The sequence below is a fragment of the Bidens hawaiensis genome, unplaced genomic scaffold (genome assembly GCF_021521415.1).
Source record: "Bidens hawaiensis isolate Kalapana, Puna unplaced genomic scaffold, B.hawaiensis_p1.1 tig00006805_1, whole genome shotgun sequence".
NCBI classification, from domain to species: Eukaryota; Viridiplantae; Streptophyta; class Magnoliopsida; order Asterales; family Asteraceae; genus Bidens; species Bidens hawaiensis.
The window spans coordinates 791,570-811,833 of NW_027491464.1; the positions used below are offsets into that span (position 1 = coordinate 791,570).

Sequence of the window (20,264 nt, forward strand, 5' to 3'; positions counted from 1 at the left end):
CGCCGCCTACGGATGAAGAGAGGCCTAAGAACAGACACACACACCACACGGAAAAAGGAATTTATTAAGAGAGAATATTGTGTGTGACGGCTGTCTTAGTACGGATAAACCTTCAAGAAACCCTAAATCGATTATCCACTATGTATGATTGATATTATATAAATGGAAATCTTTTGAGTGAATCTTGTTTGTGTTATCTATCATTGAATACTTATTAAGCAACCGTATGTTTGTTATTGATTCTGCCTTTAACAAATGGATATCATTCTAAATATAACAACCCGTCATTAACTCCCTTGTCAACACATCAATCTGTGTGAGTTATGACATAATTAAGTAAGATCCAGCTGAAATCGAGGGACCTGACACAAATAAAAACTTTACCAAAACATGAACCAATCAATAAATAATCCAAAACCGAAAATAAAACGAGTCTAAAAAGTAATCATCCAAACCCAGGCAGCCTAATAGTTTAGCCAATCATAATTACGAATGAAACAAAGATAAAATATATATTGCAGTTCATCGTAAAAGAAATAAATATGATTGAGCTACTAGCCTGGTTAAATTAATTAAGCTGTGTGTCTGGTAGCTTAAATTAATTCACCTGCCTGCCTGCTTAATAATTCTCTTTTTAATTGTTTAATTGTCGTGACTTATGTAGACGTGCTTGCTTGCTTGCTTGACGTGCTAGGCTGCTTGTTGAATTCTTGGCCGTGGAATTAGTTTGACCTCCTAGGGAGCTTGAATCCAATCACCAAAACAGCAGGGGCGCCCCCTACCTTTTACTTCGTCTCCCCTTTGGCTGCTCCCCCTAATAATAATCAATCTTATTCTTTTTATAGTGCTCTCCACCGACTACTAAATACAAATACTTCACATTTGGGTTGCTTGAAACAAATTAACTGTGGGCCTTCCTTGTCACCGAAACCATTTAATCTTGTGGCCTAAAACAATTCACTAAATATAATAAATCAGCCATGAAACTTTAAATATAATAATTTATAATCCAACTAGTTACTATCTCCATAATAACGTTGAGTTGTTTCACAAATTCATTTTTTTTTGGTGATGAAACTTAATGAAATTTTTTAAACCTTTTTTTGTTCTCTGATGTATTATCACAACCTTTTACCATTCAAATTCCATAAGGATTAACAATCATCTATCAGATGTATACTATAATTACATAAAATAGATCGATTACTCGTTTTAGCATGTTGTCTCTTGAAATTGTTAAAATCTAAATATGAACCAAAAAAGAATAATATTCATTAAGAATCTAGTTCAAAAGTACATAAAAGTGTTGAAAATATTTATATAATAATATGTATAATTTAGACCACATCACTATACTACATTACGTTAGAAACCAATTTTTAAACCTAACCAATTTGGTCAAACCATGGTCAAAACTAGTTTGACACAAACCGGTTCGGTTTAGAAACCGGTTTAGGAGTATTGTAAGGTATAATTGGTCTAAATTGATTCGGTTTGGTTGGTGCTCTCACATTCTACCGAAACACACACATACGAAAGAATTGTGTTTTAGTGTTCTTCTGCTGCCGATAAAAGACAAGAGACGTTTCGGATATCGATATATTCTCTTGTTGATGATACTTCATTCTCATTTACTTGTTTGTCTTTGGTTCCATATACTTGAAGTAATTGTGTTCCAAGTTTATGATGATTTGTGTATACCTCTATTGCTCAATTATTAGTGATAGTGATTTGAAGCGACTATAGTAGTCACGTGGTTTATACGCTCAGTTTTTGAGAAGTTTTCCATGCTAAAATTCTTGTGTCACTTTTACACAGTGTTTTAAAAACCGGTTCAAACCGGCCGGTTGAACCGGTTAAACCGGATTTCTTACAGCAAGCCGGTATTTTGAGTCCGGTATTTTTTGCAGGTTTGCTAGAACATCGTACCGGCGGTTTTTGTCTAACATACCGGTTTTTACCGGCAAACCGGTTTTATGTCCGAGATATTTTGAATTTGTGGCCCATATTTTTTTCAAAATTACTTTTAACCCAACAATTAACATTCAAATGTTTAAACTTTAGGACTACTTTTTAAAAATTGAGTGCTTTTGCATTATTTTTGTAAGGCCCCGTTACCGGTAGCCCTACTTTGGTGTTGGATTTACTCATAAACACAGTTCTTATTATCAGAGTTAATTAAAACATTCGCGGAACATTAAACTTTAACCATAATATGTTACATAACCTTCAAATCTTGTCTTATAAAACATTCATAGTCAATTAAATAAAACATAGTCTTTAAAACATCACAAAACTTCTTCGAGATGCCAGTATCTTCGATTCCATGCCATGTGTCTTCAATCACGCGAGCTGCCTCAACCTATTTGCCCGCGTGCATACTAAAAGTCAGCTACGCTGAGTGAGTTCTAGTTAATCACATCACTTACTTTAAATACACATATACGTGCCCGGAGGTACGCATTACATACTTAACTTGTCCATCATTCATCATACACAATCATAACTAACCTTACGTTCTAAAGAGCATTCGCCCTACATACCTCGGATATTATTAGGGTCCGGTACCCTCCATCCTTAGATATTATTAGGGTCCGGTCTCCCTTCATCCTCGGATATTATTAGGGTCCGGTCACCCTTCATCCTCGAGATATTATTAGGGTCCGGTCACCCTTTCTTCCATACCTTTATAACATACTTTTCTACATACATAACCGTAAGTTTCATACATACATACATATATCAATCATTCGTTGTCATACAATCATACTTATATCATCAAACGATTACCCATCAGTACATGCAATATCCGAAGGTCGTTCATGTACCGACAAGAAAACATTCATACACTTCACATAATACATATATGGCATACACTTATCACTTAGGATAAGTGTATTAACTAATCACATCGAGTATGTACACAACCCCGAAAACATAACAAGGAATGGGGCTAGAAACTCACCAGAATGCGGTTACGTTCACCGTTAATCGTAATCCCTTTCTTGAGCTGTGCACGGCTAACTGTATAATATTTACATGTATCAATTTAACTATTACTACTCATATCGTATTTCTATCTTTATATAACCCGCAACGAACGGGGGGTCCGGGGGCAGCACCCTGGCAGCGGGGTTCTAGGGGCGGCAGCCCCTAGCGGGGTCCAAAGGGCAGAGCCCCTGGCTGGGGTTAAGCTGCCAGGTCAGCTTGGAAAAATTTTATTTTCATTAAATGTCTTAACACATTTTCCATTAACATTTTAAGTTATTTTCTAAGTTGGGCTTATTTGCTAAGCCTAAACTAATAGGCCAATTTGCTTTATATTAGCTATGGGCTTAGCCCAACTGTCCACTGTGGTATCTGGCCTAACTGTTCACTATCTGGGCTCAGGCCCAAGCCAAACTGGGTGGCCGAGAACTCCCAGCAGAGAACCATGTTCCTAGCCGGGAACCGGTTCTGGCCAAGAACATTGGTTTGACCGAGAACATGGGTTTTGACCGAGAACCAATTCTGGCCGAAAACTCCTTGCAACCGAGATCTCGGGTTGGCCGAGAACTCCATAAGGTAGCCGAGAACACCCAATTCAACTCATATTTCTATCTTAAGATTCTTCCTTGCCCAGATTGCTTGTTTCATGGTCCAAATCATGAACTTTAACCCTTTATCATCATCATTCATACCCGATTACACCCATTACTATCATGGCTTCAAGATCTATCCTGTTTTAGGTATAAAGCTTGGACCTTTATAGGTTTAAAACGTTCTAGGCTAGATCTAGGGTTCATCTTTGAGCCGTATACTATCATTAGACCATTAGGTTCCTTTTAATCTCCAAGTTTGCGTTTTTATGATGTATCTAGACCCGATCTACTCTAGGGTTAAGTTTCATGGAAAAACATTCATAAAATGTAACCTTTAAGCTTAAAACGTACCTTTATAATTCTCTCCGAACCGTGTTTAGCTTGGTATGCGATCTAGGACTTGTTAGCTTGCTTGTATGATCGAAGGTTCAATATTACAAAGCTTGGTTTTGGGTTCGGATGGTGGCCGGCGGCTAAGGGTGGGGTATTAGGCTTAAGTGTGTGTTTTTTAAGGTGTAGAGAGAATAAGATGGATAATATGGATGGAAATGGAAAGATTTAGGGTTTAAGGATATTTATACTCCCTTAAGCCCATGGACCTAAAGCCCATCTTTCCTTTTTAGTCCATGATTAATCCATCTAATTAGCCTACTTCTCTTTCCCTCTTTTGTTATTTTATTTATTAATCCAAGTAAACTCTTTCATTAAGAATAATATATAAAATATTATTATATGAAATTCGGGATGTTACAACTTTTTAATATGGATTAACTTTTTGATTATTTTTTATTATGGAATCATTTACTTTTGGGTTATTTTTGGATTGAAGTTACATTTATATAAAATTATAAGGTAAACTATTCAACCGGTTGAACCTTCCGGTATTACCCGGTTCAACCGGTTATACCATTTTTAACCCAATCCGGTACAAGTAAAATACCAGTTTTTAAAACATAGTTTTTAAAACACCCTATTTGTTTGCATCATCATAGGTTTATTCGGGTCGGGAAAAAAATTTAGCCAAACAAAATTTAATTCTGCACTTTTGTTTACCGCTTGGGGTTAGGTCAAGTCGTTTGTCCCAAACACCAACTTGTGGGATGTGTTAGAATATGCTATGGTAGAGGTGCACAAAAAACCCGAACCCGGAACCGGACCCGAAATAAATACCTGGAACCGGTTTTTCTAATACCCGGGTTTTTAATACCCGAACCCGAACCCAACCCTACCCGTAGGGTACGGATAGGGTATGCATTTTGGCACTAAAACCCAAACCCGAACCGGACCCGATTTATACCCGGTAATACCCGAAAACCCGATTTGTACCCGGTAATACCCGAACCCGGAACCGAGGTTTTCCAATACCCGAAACCGGGTATTTCAAATACCCGATGTATACCCGAAAAATACCTTAAAAATACTAGAATAATACCCCTAAAAAGTGTGAACTTTTAAAAAATCCAATCTATATAAAAAAAATACCGGAAAAAACCCGAAAAAACCCGTAAATAGAGTTTTTTTAATACCCAATAATAGGGTATTCAAATACCCGGTTTTAGAATACCCGATTCTATACCCGACCCGAACCCGATGCATAGGGTATGATTTTTAGAGACAATACCCGACCCGAACCCTACCCGATTATTACCAATACCCGGTCATACCCGTACCCGGTCATACCCGAACCCGGGTATTTAGAAAACCCGATTTATGCACCTCTATGCTATGGTTCTCTGTTATAATGGTTTTATCACTTTATGGTAATGGTTCCATTAGCTTAGCCCATTACGATTTAGGTTTTGTATTGTATCCATTTATAGAATACCCGATTCTATACCCGACCCGAACCCGATGCATAGGGTATGATTCTTAGAGACAATACCCGACCCGAACCCTACCCGATTATTACCAATACCCGGTCATACCCGTACCCGGTCATACCCGAACCCGGGTATTTAGAAAACCCGATTTATGCATCTCTATGCTATGGTTCTCTGTTATAATGGTTTTATCACTTTATGGTAATGGTTCCATTAGCTTAGCCCATTACGATTTAGGTTTTGTATTTTATCCATTTATATTACTATCAAATTCTAACAGATCACTAATACTACAGTCACAGAACTCACCTTTTAATCGTGTCCATCAGCATGCATAAATAGTAATACGAGTATAATCATGACATAAATGACATGACCTAGACGTTAATCAACCTGCTCTTGCATATTGAAAAGCATAAATGCGTTTTAAATGTGTTTTTTAAAATGTTTTATTTGAATGGATTGATCATCTTCTAAATGTGTTTTTTAAAATGTTTTTATTAGAATGGATTGATCATCTTCTCTCACTAATCAATCAAAGAGATAGTATATTCCAATTGTTTTATCACATCAAGCTTTTGATGTTAAGTACATTTATTGTTTTGATTTAAGCATGAGCATGAACATCAAATCGAACAAATTGATTGAGGCTGAAAGTCTTCATGAACATGAACATCTGTTATTTACATAAGTTATACCCTCCCATCATCTCACAAAAACTCATTTCTTTAAAGATCTCCAATTCCTCTTCTGCTAACACCACAAAATAATAATCAATTAAACCAACCAACCAATCGAGTTTTTAAACAAGTTAAGCTAAAACAATGATCACCTCGAACACTTGTGAGTAAATTTCACGGAACAGCCTTTGACAACATGTGCTTTGGGATCAAATATGTTCACTATTCTCTCATGTCGTGGACCATAGGAGGAGGTTGATCAGTCTGAACATTCACAACCCTTCATTAATAACCAAATTTGGACTTGTTTATGTATGTGCAAATAACATTACAGGCCCGCAACCAAGCACCAGATTCTACTTCAGTTCCAAGGCATTTTTGGCATCTGTGAATTTGCTGAATTGCTGCATATCTTCGAATCCATCTCCAACTGCTTTCTAACTCTGTGAACAGATAATATTATCAGTAAAGAAAGAAAGCTCGGGTACTTCAGTTGCACATTCTAAATCCGGTATACTCTTCTGTCTAGTTTCGCTCCTGCAGCCATTTCCGCTGGGGGGGGGGGGTATTGTTCAAAATGATCTCGAAAAAGCTGCTGAGAACCACGGTCAAAGCTGTTAACATCACACTATATATGTGTGTTTGAATATGCCAATATGGAAATCCCAAGTATAATCTTCATAGATACTTTATTTACAGCTCTTGCAAGAAACTAAGGAAAGAACATAAACACGCATTAGCAATCAATTTACTTGTAATTACTATGATCCAGATTACATGCAAAATCAAAGCAAAACAACAATCTACCTGTGCATCCACGATAAGAAAAAAAAGTATGCATCCGATCTATCCCTACAAGATACCGATATTTGGATTTAATATAGTGTTCTCTGACCCATTTACGACTATCCCACTATCTATGCTTAGACAGGGAAAGCCCCAATATTCTCACCCATCAGAGTCTCACTCTTGATTCGGGAACGCTGACCACTTTGCGACATTGTTTCTTGCCACAGCATGATGGAATCTGGTAACTCTGTTATGTGTGGATCACTAACTGTCAGATAACCAATAAGGTTGCTAATATCTTCCTCAGATTGGAACAAATACCATTGACCATCATTAATATATTGGTCCGGCATATTTACGACTATCCCACTATTTGTGCTTAGAGAGGGAAAGCCCCAATATACTCGCCCAAGAGAGTTAACGCCCAAACACTTATTGGCTGGCTTTGTTTTTGATTTATCAAGATAATCATGAATTGACTCAGTGTCTGCCGACATGTTAATGAGAAACTTCAGCAAAAATATTTTCTGCACAAAATTCAAATAAAACTTTCATCAGTGATTTCATTCAAACAAAATAGATCAATATTTAGGCTTATTATAATAAATAAACCTTAGGTGCCTCTAATTGCCAATACTCGGTTTTCTCCAAAGCGGCCAGCATATCCAAAAGTTGCTTTGTTTCCGTAAAACCGCTATTTTCCACAAGTTGTACAATGTTAGCACCTTTTGGTGATCGTCCACTAGCTTCTTACAAGCTGGACAATACCAATTGTCTTGTGGTATTTCAAAAAGAGGGGGAGTTAGGCAGTATTTGTGATACTCCGCATTACACCATTCAGTGTCACACAACAACACTTTATCATCATCTTGGTTAATGCTACATACTTTGCAGATTCCTGCTTCCAGAAATCTATTGAAATATCCAAAATGTCCCTAGAAGCTGGAATCTGCAAAGTATGTAGCATTAACCAAGACGATGATAAAGTGTTGTTGTGTGATACTGAATGGTGTAATGCGGAGTATCGCACATACTGCCTAATTCCCCCTCTTTTTGAAATCCCACAAGACAATTGGTATTGTCCTACTTGTAAGAAGCTAATGGTCGATGCACCAAAAGGCGTTAGCAATTTACAACTTGTGGACAGTAACGATTATGAGGAAACAAATTTCATCAATAGCGGAGATACTTGAGTGCATTAAAAATTCAATTTAGAAGGTATCCAAATTGGAGAGATACCATAAAGAACTACAAATGATAAAGAGGTTGCAATAGACGACTTTACAAACCTCATTTTCATATTTCAAAGTGAAGTCCCCTTTCGCTATCATAATTAGCAAAAACTCTTCCCGTACTGCGGTCTAACCGCAAAATATGTGTGCTTAAATATGGAAATCCCCAGTATAATCTTCAAAACAAAGTGATCCTTATGCTTTTCGGTTTGCCAAATACTTTACTTACGGCTCTTGCAAACAACTAAGCAAACAAAACATAAACACTCATTAGCAATCTATATACTTGTAATTACTGTGATTCAGATTACATGTAAGTCAAAGCCAAACATCAATCTACCTGTGCATCCAAATCCGTGCCTGCAACTTTAGTGGGTGAGGCGCAAATTATAACAGTCATTTTGCAGAAGGTGAATGACCAAGTATTTTTATAATCTTCATACACAGTAACACCCAAAAACATCTAAGCTACATTATTCTGATTATTGCAAATTAGGCCGGCGTATAACAGACTTGTAAACTTGAAACTTGAGCAAAAAGATTTTCTGAATTAAAAAAAAAAAACAAAGAAACATTCATCAGCAGATTTAATTCAAATAAATACATCTTATTCACAGAAAAATCATACGGTAAATCAATCCTGATAACTCCATAGAAACTTGCCAACCAAGAGATAACATATTTAAAGAATAATTTGCTTATCCTTTTCTTAATCACTAGAATAAATATTACATGTTACGTTAACGTACTCTACCAAAGTGACCCACCATTTCGCCACCTAAAACGGCCCAAGTTTTGGCATTAATAAATGCATTGCAATACATTCACACCATCCCCGGTTTCTCAAAGTAAACAGTTTAACCATAATTGATAATAATGAGTTTAATTTATTAGTGATCTGGCGCGGGTGTGTGTGAATCCCCAATCTAGTTGTTTATAAAGTAACGATCTTGCGTAAATTAGTAATTAAATTTATCTTCTCGCAATCCGAGAAAACATTTTGTTTGCATAGATGAACGTTAAGACAAGGAAGTTTACAAGATCAAACATTAGCAATCCTTGCTATATGAGCACTACAAGACAGCATAGATTCCCTATAAATATTGTGTTATCCAAAGATTAATCTTTAACCAAACCTACACTAAAAGCACACTTCAAGCACCTAGCAAGTATAAGATTTGACCCCATGAAGATAAATCATGGTTAAGATTCAAACTATGAAGAAAAATCATAGTTATATATGGGCATACTTAGCTTGTGAACATACATTTAACGCCATCATCGAACAAAGGTACATAACACAAACAAAAGATACTTCTAACACTTGCAATTATAATTATATATTATGTATACGAATCCTAAATGAAAGCAGCTTTCTGATTGTCATCTAAATACATTTGTGAAGATATATAATGACTAAGATTGATTATAGTAACTAGACAATATAGGTTGTTTTCTCGAGAAACCTGACTCTGATTATTAGGCAAATATATAGCATCAAATTCATAAGCACTAAAACATAATTGTAAAACGTAAAACTGACTAACTTCAATTAGATTCTTTGCATATATCTTCAGATCCTTTTGTTGTCTAGCTAAGCATTAAAATCCGCACATAAACCCTATAAAATATTATAAAATCGGTACGTAGGAATCAGAATAACGAAACAAACATGTTACCTTGAAGAACAAACGTTGCACAGAGTCAAAGGTGTTATTATTATTAGAGAAATGCCTCCGGAAACGATCTTAATTATATTGATCGCGAGAAAGCGGCGTCCTCTTTAGGGTCAGTTGAAAGGAGTGTGTCTACGTACGTAGGTACTAGGGTTTCTTCTGCCGACACGATCTCTTGATATGTGTTTAGCAGCATATCAAGGTAACACGTATTTATAAAGTGAAGAAAGCCAAAAAAGAATAAAAAAAAATAGTATAAGATGTTAAAAAAAATGGACTTTTTTTGTGTTTCTATTTAATTAATTAATATCAAATATATCAATAAATTTATAAAAAAAACCAAAAAAAATAAAATAAAATGATCGAGGTCAAGGTATATCAATCGAATTTATATAGGGTGCAAGTGAGGATAGAAGGAAAACTATTGGATCGTTTTGGAAATAGTTAGTGAAGAGGAAAAATAAATGGTGGTTTAGGCTTATGCCCACTTGAAGGTATCATTAAGGCATTGCTTGCTAAATGAGCTTTGGCGTTTCAAAACAGAGGAGAATAGTTTGTGGTGGGAGGCGGTTTTGGCCTTTCACAATACGCAGGTCTCTTGGTCCAAGGTGCCTCTAAAAATCCTCTCACCGGGGATTAAAAAGGTTAGTCTTAAATCTCAAATCGGACAGTTAGTTTTTGAGTTATATTAGAGGTCAATTAGGAGCAGGTGTATGGATTTGGTTTTGGCTTGACCCATGGGTTTCACGTGAACTCTTGCATATTATCTTCTCCAATTTGTTTATATTGGAAAAATAAAGTAAAAATACGGGATCGCAGATTATCATATAGATGTTGAGAATCAAGCCCGGTAGATGTTTGCAATACCCCTTAGTAGTTTAGTTTACTTTGTAATAGATCAATAGTTTTCATTGTAACAATTGTCATATATGATGATGAGAATCAATGCTGGCCCTGGGTGACCGAAGCAAGGGCCAACACATTTAATTAGGCCTCGATATTTTTAAAAACAAATTAATATATTACATTGTTAATTAATCTTACTATACTATAGCATGCAAGAATTTTCACATGGCATCATTATAACGAATGCTCCAGCAGCATTTATAGACATGATGAACAGGGTATGTCGGCCGATGTTAGACAAGTCAGTTATCGTTTTCATTGACGATATATTGATTTATTCAAAGAGCGAGTCTGACAACGTGGAGCATCTACGAGAAGTATTAGAGGTTCTGAAGAAGGAAAAGTTATATGCTAAGTTTTCAAAGTGCGCATTCTGGTTGCGTGAAGTGCAGTTTCTAGGTCACGTAATCTATCTTGAAGGGATTACCGTGGCCCCAACTAAGATTGAGGCAATAACGAATTGGAAAACTCCGCAGAACCCGACTAATATACGCAGCTTCTTAGGGTTGGCCGGCTATTATAGGAGATTCATCAAAGGCTTCTCTAAGATAGCCGCACCGTTAACCGGAATGACCCGAAAGTCTATAGTGTTCACTTGGGGAAAGTTTCAAGGGGAGGCTTTTGAAGAGTTAAAGAAAAGACTCACGCAAGCTACAATCCTTGCTCTACCCGAAGGTGATGAGGATTTGGTTGTTTGTACCGATGCCTATCATCGTAGGTTAGGTTGTGTGTAAATGCAACGAGGGAAGGTTATAACTTATGCGTCAGGACAGTTGAAGGTTTACGAGAGTACCTACCCAACACACGATTTAGAGCTAACAGTGGTAGTGCATGCTCTCAAGATATGAAGACACTATCTTTATGGAACTAAGTGTACTATTTATACAGATCATAAGAGTTTAAAGTACTTCTTCAAGCAAAAAAGAGCTAAACATGAGGCAGAGAAGATGGTTAGAGTTAATTAAGGACTACGACTGTGATATCAAGTATTATCCGGGTAAGGCAAACGTGGTTGCCAATGCGCTAAGCCGGAGAATGAGGAAGTCATTGCAACAGGAAGTCGTATAAGTTAATTATTAACTCAGATCTCTTTGAAGAGATCATCAATACACAGTCTGGGGTGCTTGTAGATGAAGGGTTAATGAAGAAAGAGAGAATTTTCGGACAGCAAGACGAGCTGATAGATAACACTCATGGTGTGAAGACTAGGTTTGACCGTATGTGAATTCCACGTCATGGTCTTAGAGGTCGAATCTTAAATGAAGCTCACAAGTCAAGATACTCGATTCATCTGGGATCTACCAAGATATATCAAGATCTTAAGAGAGACTACCGGTGGCCGAGCATGAAGAATGACGTAGTAGATTATTTCAGCAAGTGCCTAGCCTACTTGCAAGTAAAAGCAGAGCACTAGAAACCTTATGGGAAGATGCAACCGTTAGAGATCCCAGAATATAAATGGAACACATCAGCATGGATTTCATAACTAAGCTACCGCGTACAGCTAAGCATCATGATACCATTTGGTGTTGTGGACCGTTTGACTAATAGTGCTTATTTTCTGTCTATGCGCAAGGCCGGCCATGGGGATGGCTCAAGCCCAGGCCCATCTTTCAAAGAGGCCCATGGTTTTCTTAAAGAAGTTTTTTCATGTATATAGCTTTTGGTCGTACAGTTCGTTTATAGATTACGTAAGACGAGAAACAACAATTTTGAGTTTCTGGAATTTTTTCCGACGAGGACGAGAACTATAAGGCAGCAGTGGTGTAGTTCCTTGAGAAATGAAGAAGATGACCTTAAACTGAAGTACTGATTTTGTTTTAATATTTTATATGATTTTTAATTTAATGGGTGAGAATTGCGAAACACCATTTTATCACATTAATTCTGAGAGAGAAACTATGTTATTTATTTTTTTAGTGGGTAAAATTTAGTAAAACTTATTTTTACATTTTATGTTCTTTTTTGCCATTCAAAATTATTTTTTTAACCCTTTATATGTATTTATTTACCCTTTAAATACCGAGTAATATTATACGAAGGCGGCAAGTATTCTCACGTTTAATACACCTACAGGCTAATAAAATAACCTACATACACTTGTGACTCCAAAAATAAAGTTTTGTTCGGACCTCTTAGATAAAATTTCTTGGTTTCACCACCGAAACAAAGAACGAGTGATGAAGAAATGATAAGAGATTACCCTATTTGCTCCTTACTAGTACCAAAGTATGTGATAATATAATCTCCGAACACCAACCATATACCTTCAAAAACGGAATTACCGAAATTTTTTTATCTGATTTACTAACCTCCCCCCCCCCCCCCCCCCAAAAAAAAGGAAAGAAAATTAATATTTATTAAATTTTAGAATTAACATTTCGCTAAGTTACTGATGTTTATTGACTATATATAGTCCGATAAAAAAAACAAAAATATAAAAACAGTAGAATGAGAAAGTTAAGAAAGTAACAAATTGTTTTAAGAATATTAGCTAAATCAATTTGCTAAAAAAACTATTGTTTTGTTTATTATTATTATTATTATTATTATTAGAGTAAAGTGCCATTTTTGTTCTTGTGGTTTGTCAAATAATGCGAATTTAGTCCAAAAAGTTTATTTTTTGCATATGGACCCTCCACGTTTCCCAGTTCTTGCCAATTGCATCCAAATCACTAGCCCCGTTAAATTTTATCGTTAAGTCAGGGGTAAACATGTCTTTTCACTCTTTTTTATTATAATACTTATTTCAGCAAACTGCAGTTTTCATCCTTGTGATTTGTCCAAATCTGCAGTTTAATTGTTTCAAGTTTGCAATTTTCGTTCTTGTGGTTTTATTTCACTTGCAAATAAACCCGAATTTATTAACCTAGTTAAGTCTGGTTGTTAACCCATTTGCGTGCCCCTCATGTGACGATCAGTTTTGTCGTTTTTCTCCTCAAATAAACCTCATTCTTAATTCGAAACACCCCCCCCCCCCCCGCCCTCGCGTGAGGGGCTGAGGTGTATTTGAGGAAAAAGGAAAAAAAGAAGGAACAAAACTGCCCCTCACGTGAAGGGCACACTGATGGGTTTAACGACCAGACTTAATGAGATTAGAGAATTTGGGTTTAATTGCAAGTGAAATGAAACCATAGGGAAGAAAACTGCAAATTTGAAAACTTTTGGACTAAAACTGCAGATTTGGACAAACCAGAGGAACGAAAACCGCAATTCACTGAAATAAGTATTATAATAAAGAAAGAGTAAAAAGACAAGTCTATCACTAACTTAACTATAAAATTTAACGGGGTTAGTGATTTGGATGTAATTGGCAAGAACTGGGAAACGTGGAGGGTCCATATGCAAAAAATAAACTTTTTGGACTAAATTCGCATTATTTGTCAAACCACAAGGACGAAAATGACACTTTACTCTTATTATTATTATTATTATTATTATTATTATTATTTATTTGTTTAAATTATATAAGAGTTTGATTTTATATTTTAGGGCCTTTTGTTTTTCATGTTCCAGGCTTAAGTTTTTTTCGTATTCTCGGGGACGGCCCTGCCTATACGAGAGGCTATCTCGTCTGAAACATTAGCAAATGTGTTCATCAAGAAAGTGATGGCTAAATAATACGTCCCAAGCAAGATACGAGATCTCGGTTCCTCACTAATGATTTTCGATAGCTAGTGTTGAGATTGATCTAAGTAAACCAGTTTGCTGTTTGATTTATAGATAGGACCTACAACTTTTTCAATATATAATAAGGCTCATCATATAAGACACTATTTCAATACGCATTCCACCAGAATAATTAACTTTGAGCGACTCAATGATATGATCATAGACTACTAAAATGGTGAAGCGCTCACCCTGCAGTACATCCATAAAATCAATAATATATTTTGACCCATTTACTTTTGTATTTCTTGATTTGGGTCATCATCATCATCGTACTCAGTATATCCCACCAATAGCAATGCTATGGTAGGGTCTAAGGAGGGTAAGATGTAGACAGCCTTACCTCTATCCCATAGGGATAGAGAGGCTGCTTCCGGTGAGACCCCCGGCTCGATAGTAGTTTTGAATCAAGCCTTGGACATAAGACACATAACACTCAATCATCGGGACACCGGCTGATTGGTGCATGTGCCCTTGTCTTTCGGCTATCAACGCCACCACATGATGCCTGATTAACCTTCCGCCACTTTTAACGTTATTTTCACGTGATTAGTAAAATAACGTCAAAATTAGTGCAATTTTACTTTTGCCCACCCAAGGATTCACACAATATACATTATATGTGCGCACCGCAAGCAGGGCGTTGCGGTCATCGAACGTGGAAGGTCAAAACCTGGACATGGATTTTGGAATCAAATGCTCAATGTCTTGTGTAACAAAAGCCACATTTTAGACCCTTATGCAACAAACCCATCTTTTCAAGTTACTAGTTACTACAACAAGCAAATGTTACATGATGCCAAATGAGAGAAGCATGAAGATGAAGATTACAATTCACATCTGCAAATGTTACATGATGCCAAATGCGTGAAGCATGAAGATGAAGATTATAATTTACATCTGTTCTAACACCAAACAACATACCAATATTTGAAACCCAAACAAAATAATAATAATAATAAAACATGAATGTGACTAAGTCATTCATAGATCTCATGCAACATCAGTTTTTTTTAACTCGTTTTTGGGTTTCTCTGGTTTCATTTTCTGCTTAGCTTTTTTCTGACGATTATTTCTTTTTTTCTGGCTGTTGTCGTCAGAGATTGTGGCGGTTTTTGGGTTTCTTATAGCAGCATCAAGTGTGTGGATGCGAAAAGAAAGGGCGGCGAAGGTGGGTGTGTTTTCAGCAACTGAAGCAGAAGACCAGTACCACCACCAAGTGTTGTTGACATACTCTGTCTTGATCATGGTTTCCAGTGCTAAAGTTGCATGTACAATCTGCAATGCAAACATGAATAAATTTTCAAGACAGTCAAAACAGGTTGAGTAGTTTTGATTAATAAAGATAAAGCATACCTCGTGTATTGTAGTAGCAGATTTAACAAATGCACACCAACCAGATCTCCACTCGTGGCCTGCCATTGAATGTATTTTTGCTTCATCAGGCAGTGCAGCTTCCATATCCAATAAATTTATCATTAAATGCCTTAATATGGGATGAGTGTTCCCCAAAAGTGTGATCTCACAAGTCGAATTCTTGTGGTATTTGAATTCAACATTTGTGAAGAATGTTACATGGCATTTGTCACAGTGATATCTTGATGGAAAAATGGGTTCCAGACAATCACACCTATTAAAACCATATTGGGGCTCAAGAAAACCAGCTGCTTTTGGATTATGACAATTATGAGAAGGAAATCTGTTCAAGCTTGTAGAACAAACTGTCTCACTCTTGATTCGGGAACGCTGACCACTTTGCGACATTGTTTCTTGCCACATCAAGATGGAATCTGGTAACTCTGTTATGTGTGGATCACTAACTGTCAGATAACCAATAAGGTTGCCAATATCTTCCTCAGATTGGAACAAATACCATTGACCATCATTAGTGGGTTGTTTCGGCACATTTACGACTATCCCACTATTTGTGCTTAGAGAGGGAAAGCCCCAATATACTCGCCCATGAGAGTCAACGCCCAAACACTTATTGGCTAACTTTGTTTTTGATTTATCAAGATAATCATGAATTAGCTCAGTGTCTACCGACATGTTAATGAGAAACTTCAGCAAAAATATTTTCTGCACAAAATTCAAATGAAACTTTCATCAGTGATTTCATTCAAACAAAATAGATCAATATTTAGGCTTATTATAATAAATAAACCTTATGTGCCTCTAATTGCCAATACTCGGTTTTCTCTAAAGCGGCCAGCATATCCAAAAGCTGCTTTGTTTCTACAACCTTATGTGCCTCTAATTGCCAATAATCGGTTTTCTCCAAAGCGGCCAGCATATCCAAAAGCTGCTTTGTTTCCGCACAACCGCTATTTTCTACAAGTTGTAAAATGTTAGCACATTTTGGTGGATCGTCCATTAGCTTCTTACAAGCAGGACAATACCAATTGTCTTGTGGTATTTCAAAAAGAGGGGGAGTTAGGCAGTATGTGTGATACTCCGCATTACACCATTCAGTGTCACACAACAACACTTTATCATCATTTTGGTTAATGCTACATACTTTGCAGAGTCCTGCTTCAAGAGACATTTTGGGAATATCAATAGAAGCTAAGAGTTCTTCTAGCTCCTTCTTTACCTCACCATTAAATTCCTCATTCACGCTATATTTAGCAAACCTCATCAACAGTGGGGCTACCTGTGCATTCAGTATAAAAATCACCCTTAAAGCATAAGGCTTCCAAAAGAAGAGATGCAATATAGAACTTGACCAGATAGGGCATCTTTACAAACCTCATTTTCATATTTAGAGGTGAAGTCCTTGGACATATCGTCTACCAACTTCACCATTCTAGATGTATTCGCATGGCTCTTCTTTAAGTTGGCCCACAATTACAAATTAAGAATCATCAAAAACAGGTGAGCATGTCCACAAATAATAAAAATAAATGATGACCAAAATGCTGAAACAATAATATCTAACCTCCCTAACATCTTCAAGAAAAGCTTGTGGTGAACCACAATATGTATCGTGAAGCAATCTTAAATCGACAGTGGGAAAATCCAGAGGACGCCTTGACACAGACCCATAAACAACTTTAATCTCCTCTTCTAAGTTGTTCCCCGCGGGGATAAAAAGGTCCCTTTCATTATCATAACTAGCAGCTACCTCGCGTAGCACGCTTCTGCGCTTTTTCATTATAACTTTAGAAATCAGAAGCTCACACGATCGTTTTCGTTCACATCAAATGATAACGGCCTCTGTGATGCCTCAGCTATTACTCTGTTTAAAACATCAATCACAGCCCTCTGTTTGGAACAATAGAAATGTCAAGGAATACTCATCAAAGATTAGTACTGTTTCAGAATAATGTCATGTATTACCTTAGTGGGCCCTGATGCATTGCCCTTGTATACATCTTTCGAGATGGAATCTTCCAGTTTCTCCTTTGCCCAATCAAGTGGATTTTTCTCTAAAGCCTCACGCACGCATTTCCTAATTTTCGATCCAACATTTGTGGGTAGCTTGTATACGGGATCAAGCGCTATTGCCCACTGTGGAATACTGCCATCTGAACAGTCCCCCATATTGTCCTTAGATAAAATGTTCCTTACACTTCTCAGTTTGCCAAATACATTATTTACAGCACTTCCAAGGAACTAAAAGGAAAAAAAACAGGCATTAGCAATCAATTTAGTTGCAATAACTATGAATCAGCCAAACATTATTCTAGCTACCTGAGCATCCAAATCAATGCCTGCAGCATTTGTGGGTGAGCTATAAAAGATACCGCAATCACTTAGTAGACAGTGAATGAGTTGACTCTTATTGCTGTCACTAATCTTTACAAAACTAGGTCTTCCTCTCATTAGCAAGTAAGCCATTATATATCTCCGAGCCACTTCTGGCCAAGTCAACTTGTTAATTGGAAGCATATCTAATTCTATCTCAACCACATGTTTTGCATTAATCACTGAAGCAATTATGTCGAGAAGCTCCCTTACTAGCTCAGGAAGCAATACACTATGAACAAATTTTTCAAGTTTATCGAGTGTTGATGGTTTGTCAACCCCATATGGTGACACACATAGAAGCTCTTGCTCAAGCTCCTCAAATAAGATCGGCTCTTCCAATCCAATAAGTTCTTTAAAACTATACATGAAATCATACACCTCAAGAAGGTTTCCTACTGCTTGAGACGACAGCCTTGAGCTAATTAAACCTCCTTGTGGAAATGATTGCTTAATGATGGCATTCTCTTTGATGATTCCCATGATCTGTTAATTTCAAACCTCCTTATAATGCAATTTATCTACAAAAAGAAAAAAAATAGGTCAATGCAATTGAACTATAGTACGTCAACCTCTGAATTGGGGAAACGATGTATGCTTTCCAAATATGTAACTACTAATCAATTACAATTTACATATGTAAGATCAGTGAGATTTCATCGTTACCAATCAAACAATCTCGAAAACATAATAACATGAAATAAAACAATGCCATATGAATGAAAACCTAGCTTTAATAAAGCAAACAAATAGCAATCGGTTACTACTACAATTCGATAGCAATCAAAGCACATACTATAAAACATGATTCAAGAGAGGACATAATCATCAATCCTTAACTACCCCATTGATTATAAAATTTGTTATCATAAAGATCAACAAAAGCTGAACCGATCTACTGATTTTCGTTGAATTAACTACATTTATGATTGCAAAACGATTCAAACGTTCTACATCGAGAATACCCGATCTTACGACAAGACGCAAAAGAAGACCAGCAATAAATACAAAACACAATATGTTGATGGATTGATCAGTATATACAAAGAGAGCATTCACAGCTCACCTGCGCCCTTCTCTACTTGGATCCGCCGCTTGTCTCGCACAATTAGGGTTCTGGCCTCCCTAACTTAAGAGACACATTTTATAGACGTGCGGAGGGTATTATGGTAAATGCATAATGTTTAGACCAATTTGACAATTAAATCAATTACCAACATACACACTAGAGTAGATCTAGGGAAGGTGAGGCGATAACAAACCTTACCTCTATCCCGAGGATAGAGATGTTGCTCCCAGAATAACCCCGGCTCAACCAAATAAATCAATTAATACGGATGAATTGAGAGAACATAATTCCTTCCCCTCCATCATGCTCTAACGACGTCCTTATTAGAAATACTCTGAATAGTTCCCTTAACTGTCATCCATTTTACATACAATAATAAATAAGGTATGCTTCCGGGTGCTTAATGCACCGTACAAATATATGGAGAACATTAAAATCTATCTTTTATGACGATGATGATGATATTGTTCTGTCCTTTCATATTAATAAACTTCTAATCTTTCTTAGCATATATGATTTACTATGATATATATATATGGTCTGATTTACTATGATATATATATATGGTCATGAAAGTTCCACTATTATATGAATGCTATAATGTCATTAGTAATTTTGGGAAACTTATAAGTTATAAAGTGGAAGGAGTAAAAATGAAGGTTCTATACAGATCTAGGATAGATGTTTGGTCATTTTGGAGAGCTGCAGTCCATGGGCTGTTTGATTACTTGGAAAATTCGAAAATGAAATTGGGGAAAAGGTGTGGAGGGGACTTAAACGCAGGTTTTATCCCCAATAACCCAAAGAACAAGCCAATCACCGCTACACCAACATATGTTTTTGTTATTTATCTCACATCTAAACCAATTCGAACATGCCACCAGAGGTTGTGATAGGTCATATTTTGCAATGCAGAATGTTACTTACAGAATTCAAATTTGTTTTGACCATCTGAATAGCCTAAATATGGTGTTTTTTGAATCATATTTACCAAAGTATCTAATTAAGATTAACTGGATTCAAAATAAATATGAACCGAAAACCAAATTTTGAATACAATTTGGTTTTATGAATCTGAATATGAATTCAAGTTTG

At 36.5% G+C, this 20,264-nt stretch overlaps 1 protein-coding gene across 1 annotated transcript; it reads right to left on the reverse strand.

The window, feature by feature from the left end:
- Positions 1-15,336: 15,336 nt before the first annotated feature.
- Positions 15,337-19,622, reverse strand: LOC143633575 (methyl-CpG-binding domain-containing protein 9-like). The gene is made up of 9 exons (XM_077101849.1): positions 19,167-19,622; positions 18,047-18,621; positions 17,693-17,968; positions 17,546-17,617; positions 17,294-17,513; positions 17,102-17,202; positions 16,518-17,006; positions 15,710-16,432; positions 15,337-15,631 (listed from the first exon to the last, which is right to left on the reverse strand). The coding sequence occupies exons 2-9, from the start codon at positions 18,581-18,583 to the stop codon at positions 15,347-15,349; spliced, it is 2,703 nt and encodes a 900-aa protein (XP_076957964.1). The 5' UTR covers positions 18,584-18,621; positions 19,167-19,622; the 3' UTR covers positions 15,337-15,346.
- Positions 19,623-20,264: the final 642 nt, after the last annotated feature.

Coding starts and splice junctions, on each gene's coding strand:
- LOC143633575 (XM_077101849.1), bottom strand. CDS start 18,583: ATGGGAATCATCAAAGAGAATGCCATCATTAAGCAATCATTTCCACAA. Junction 17,969..18,046: donor GCATTGATTTGGATGCTCAG/GTAGCTAGAATA, acceptor TTTTCCTTTTAG/TTCCTTGGAAGTGCTGTAAA. Junction 15,632..15,709: donor CTGCTACTACAATACACGAG/GTATGCTTTATC, acceptor TTTGCATTGCAG/ATTGTACATGCAACTTTAGC.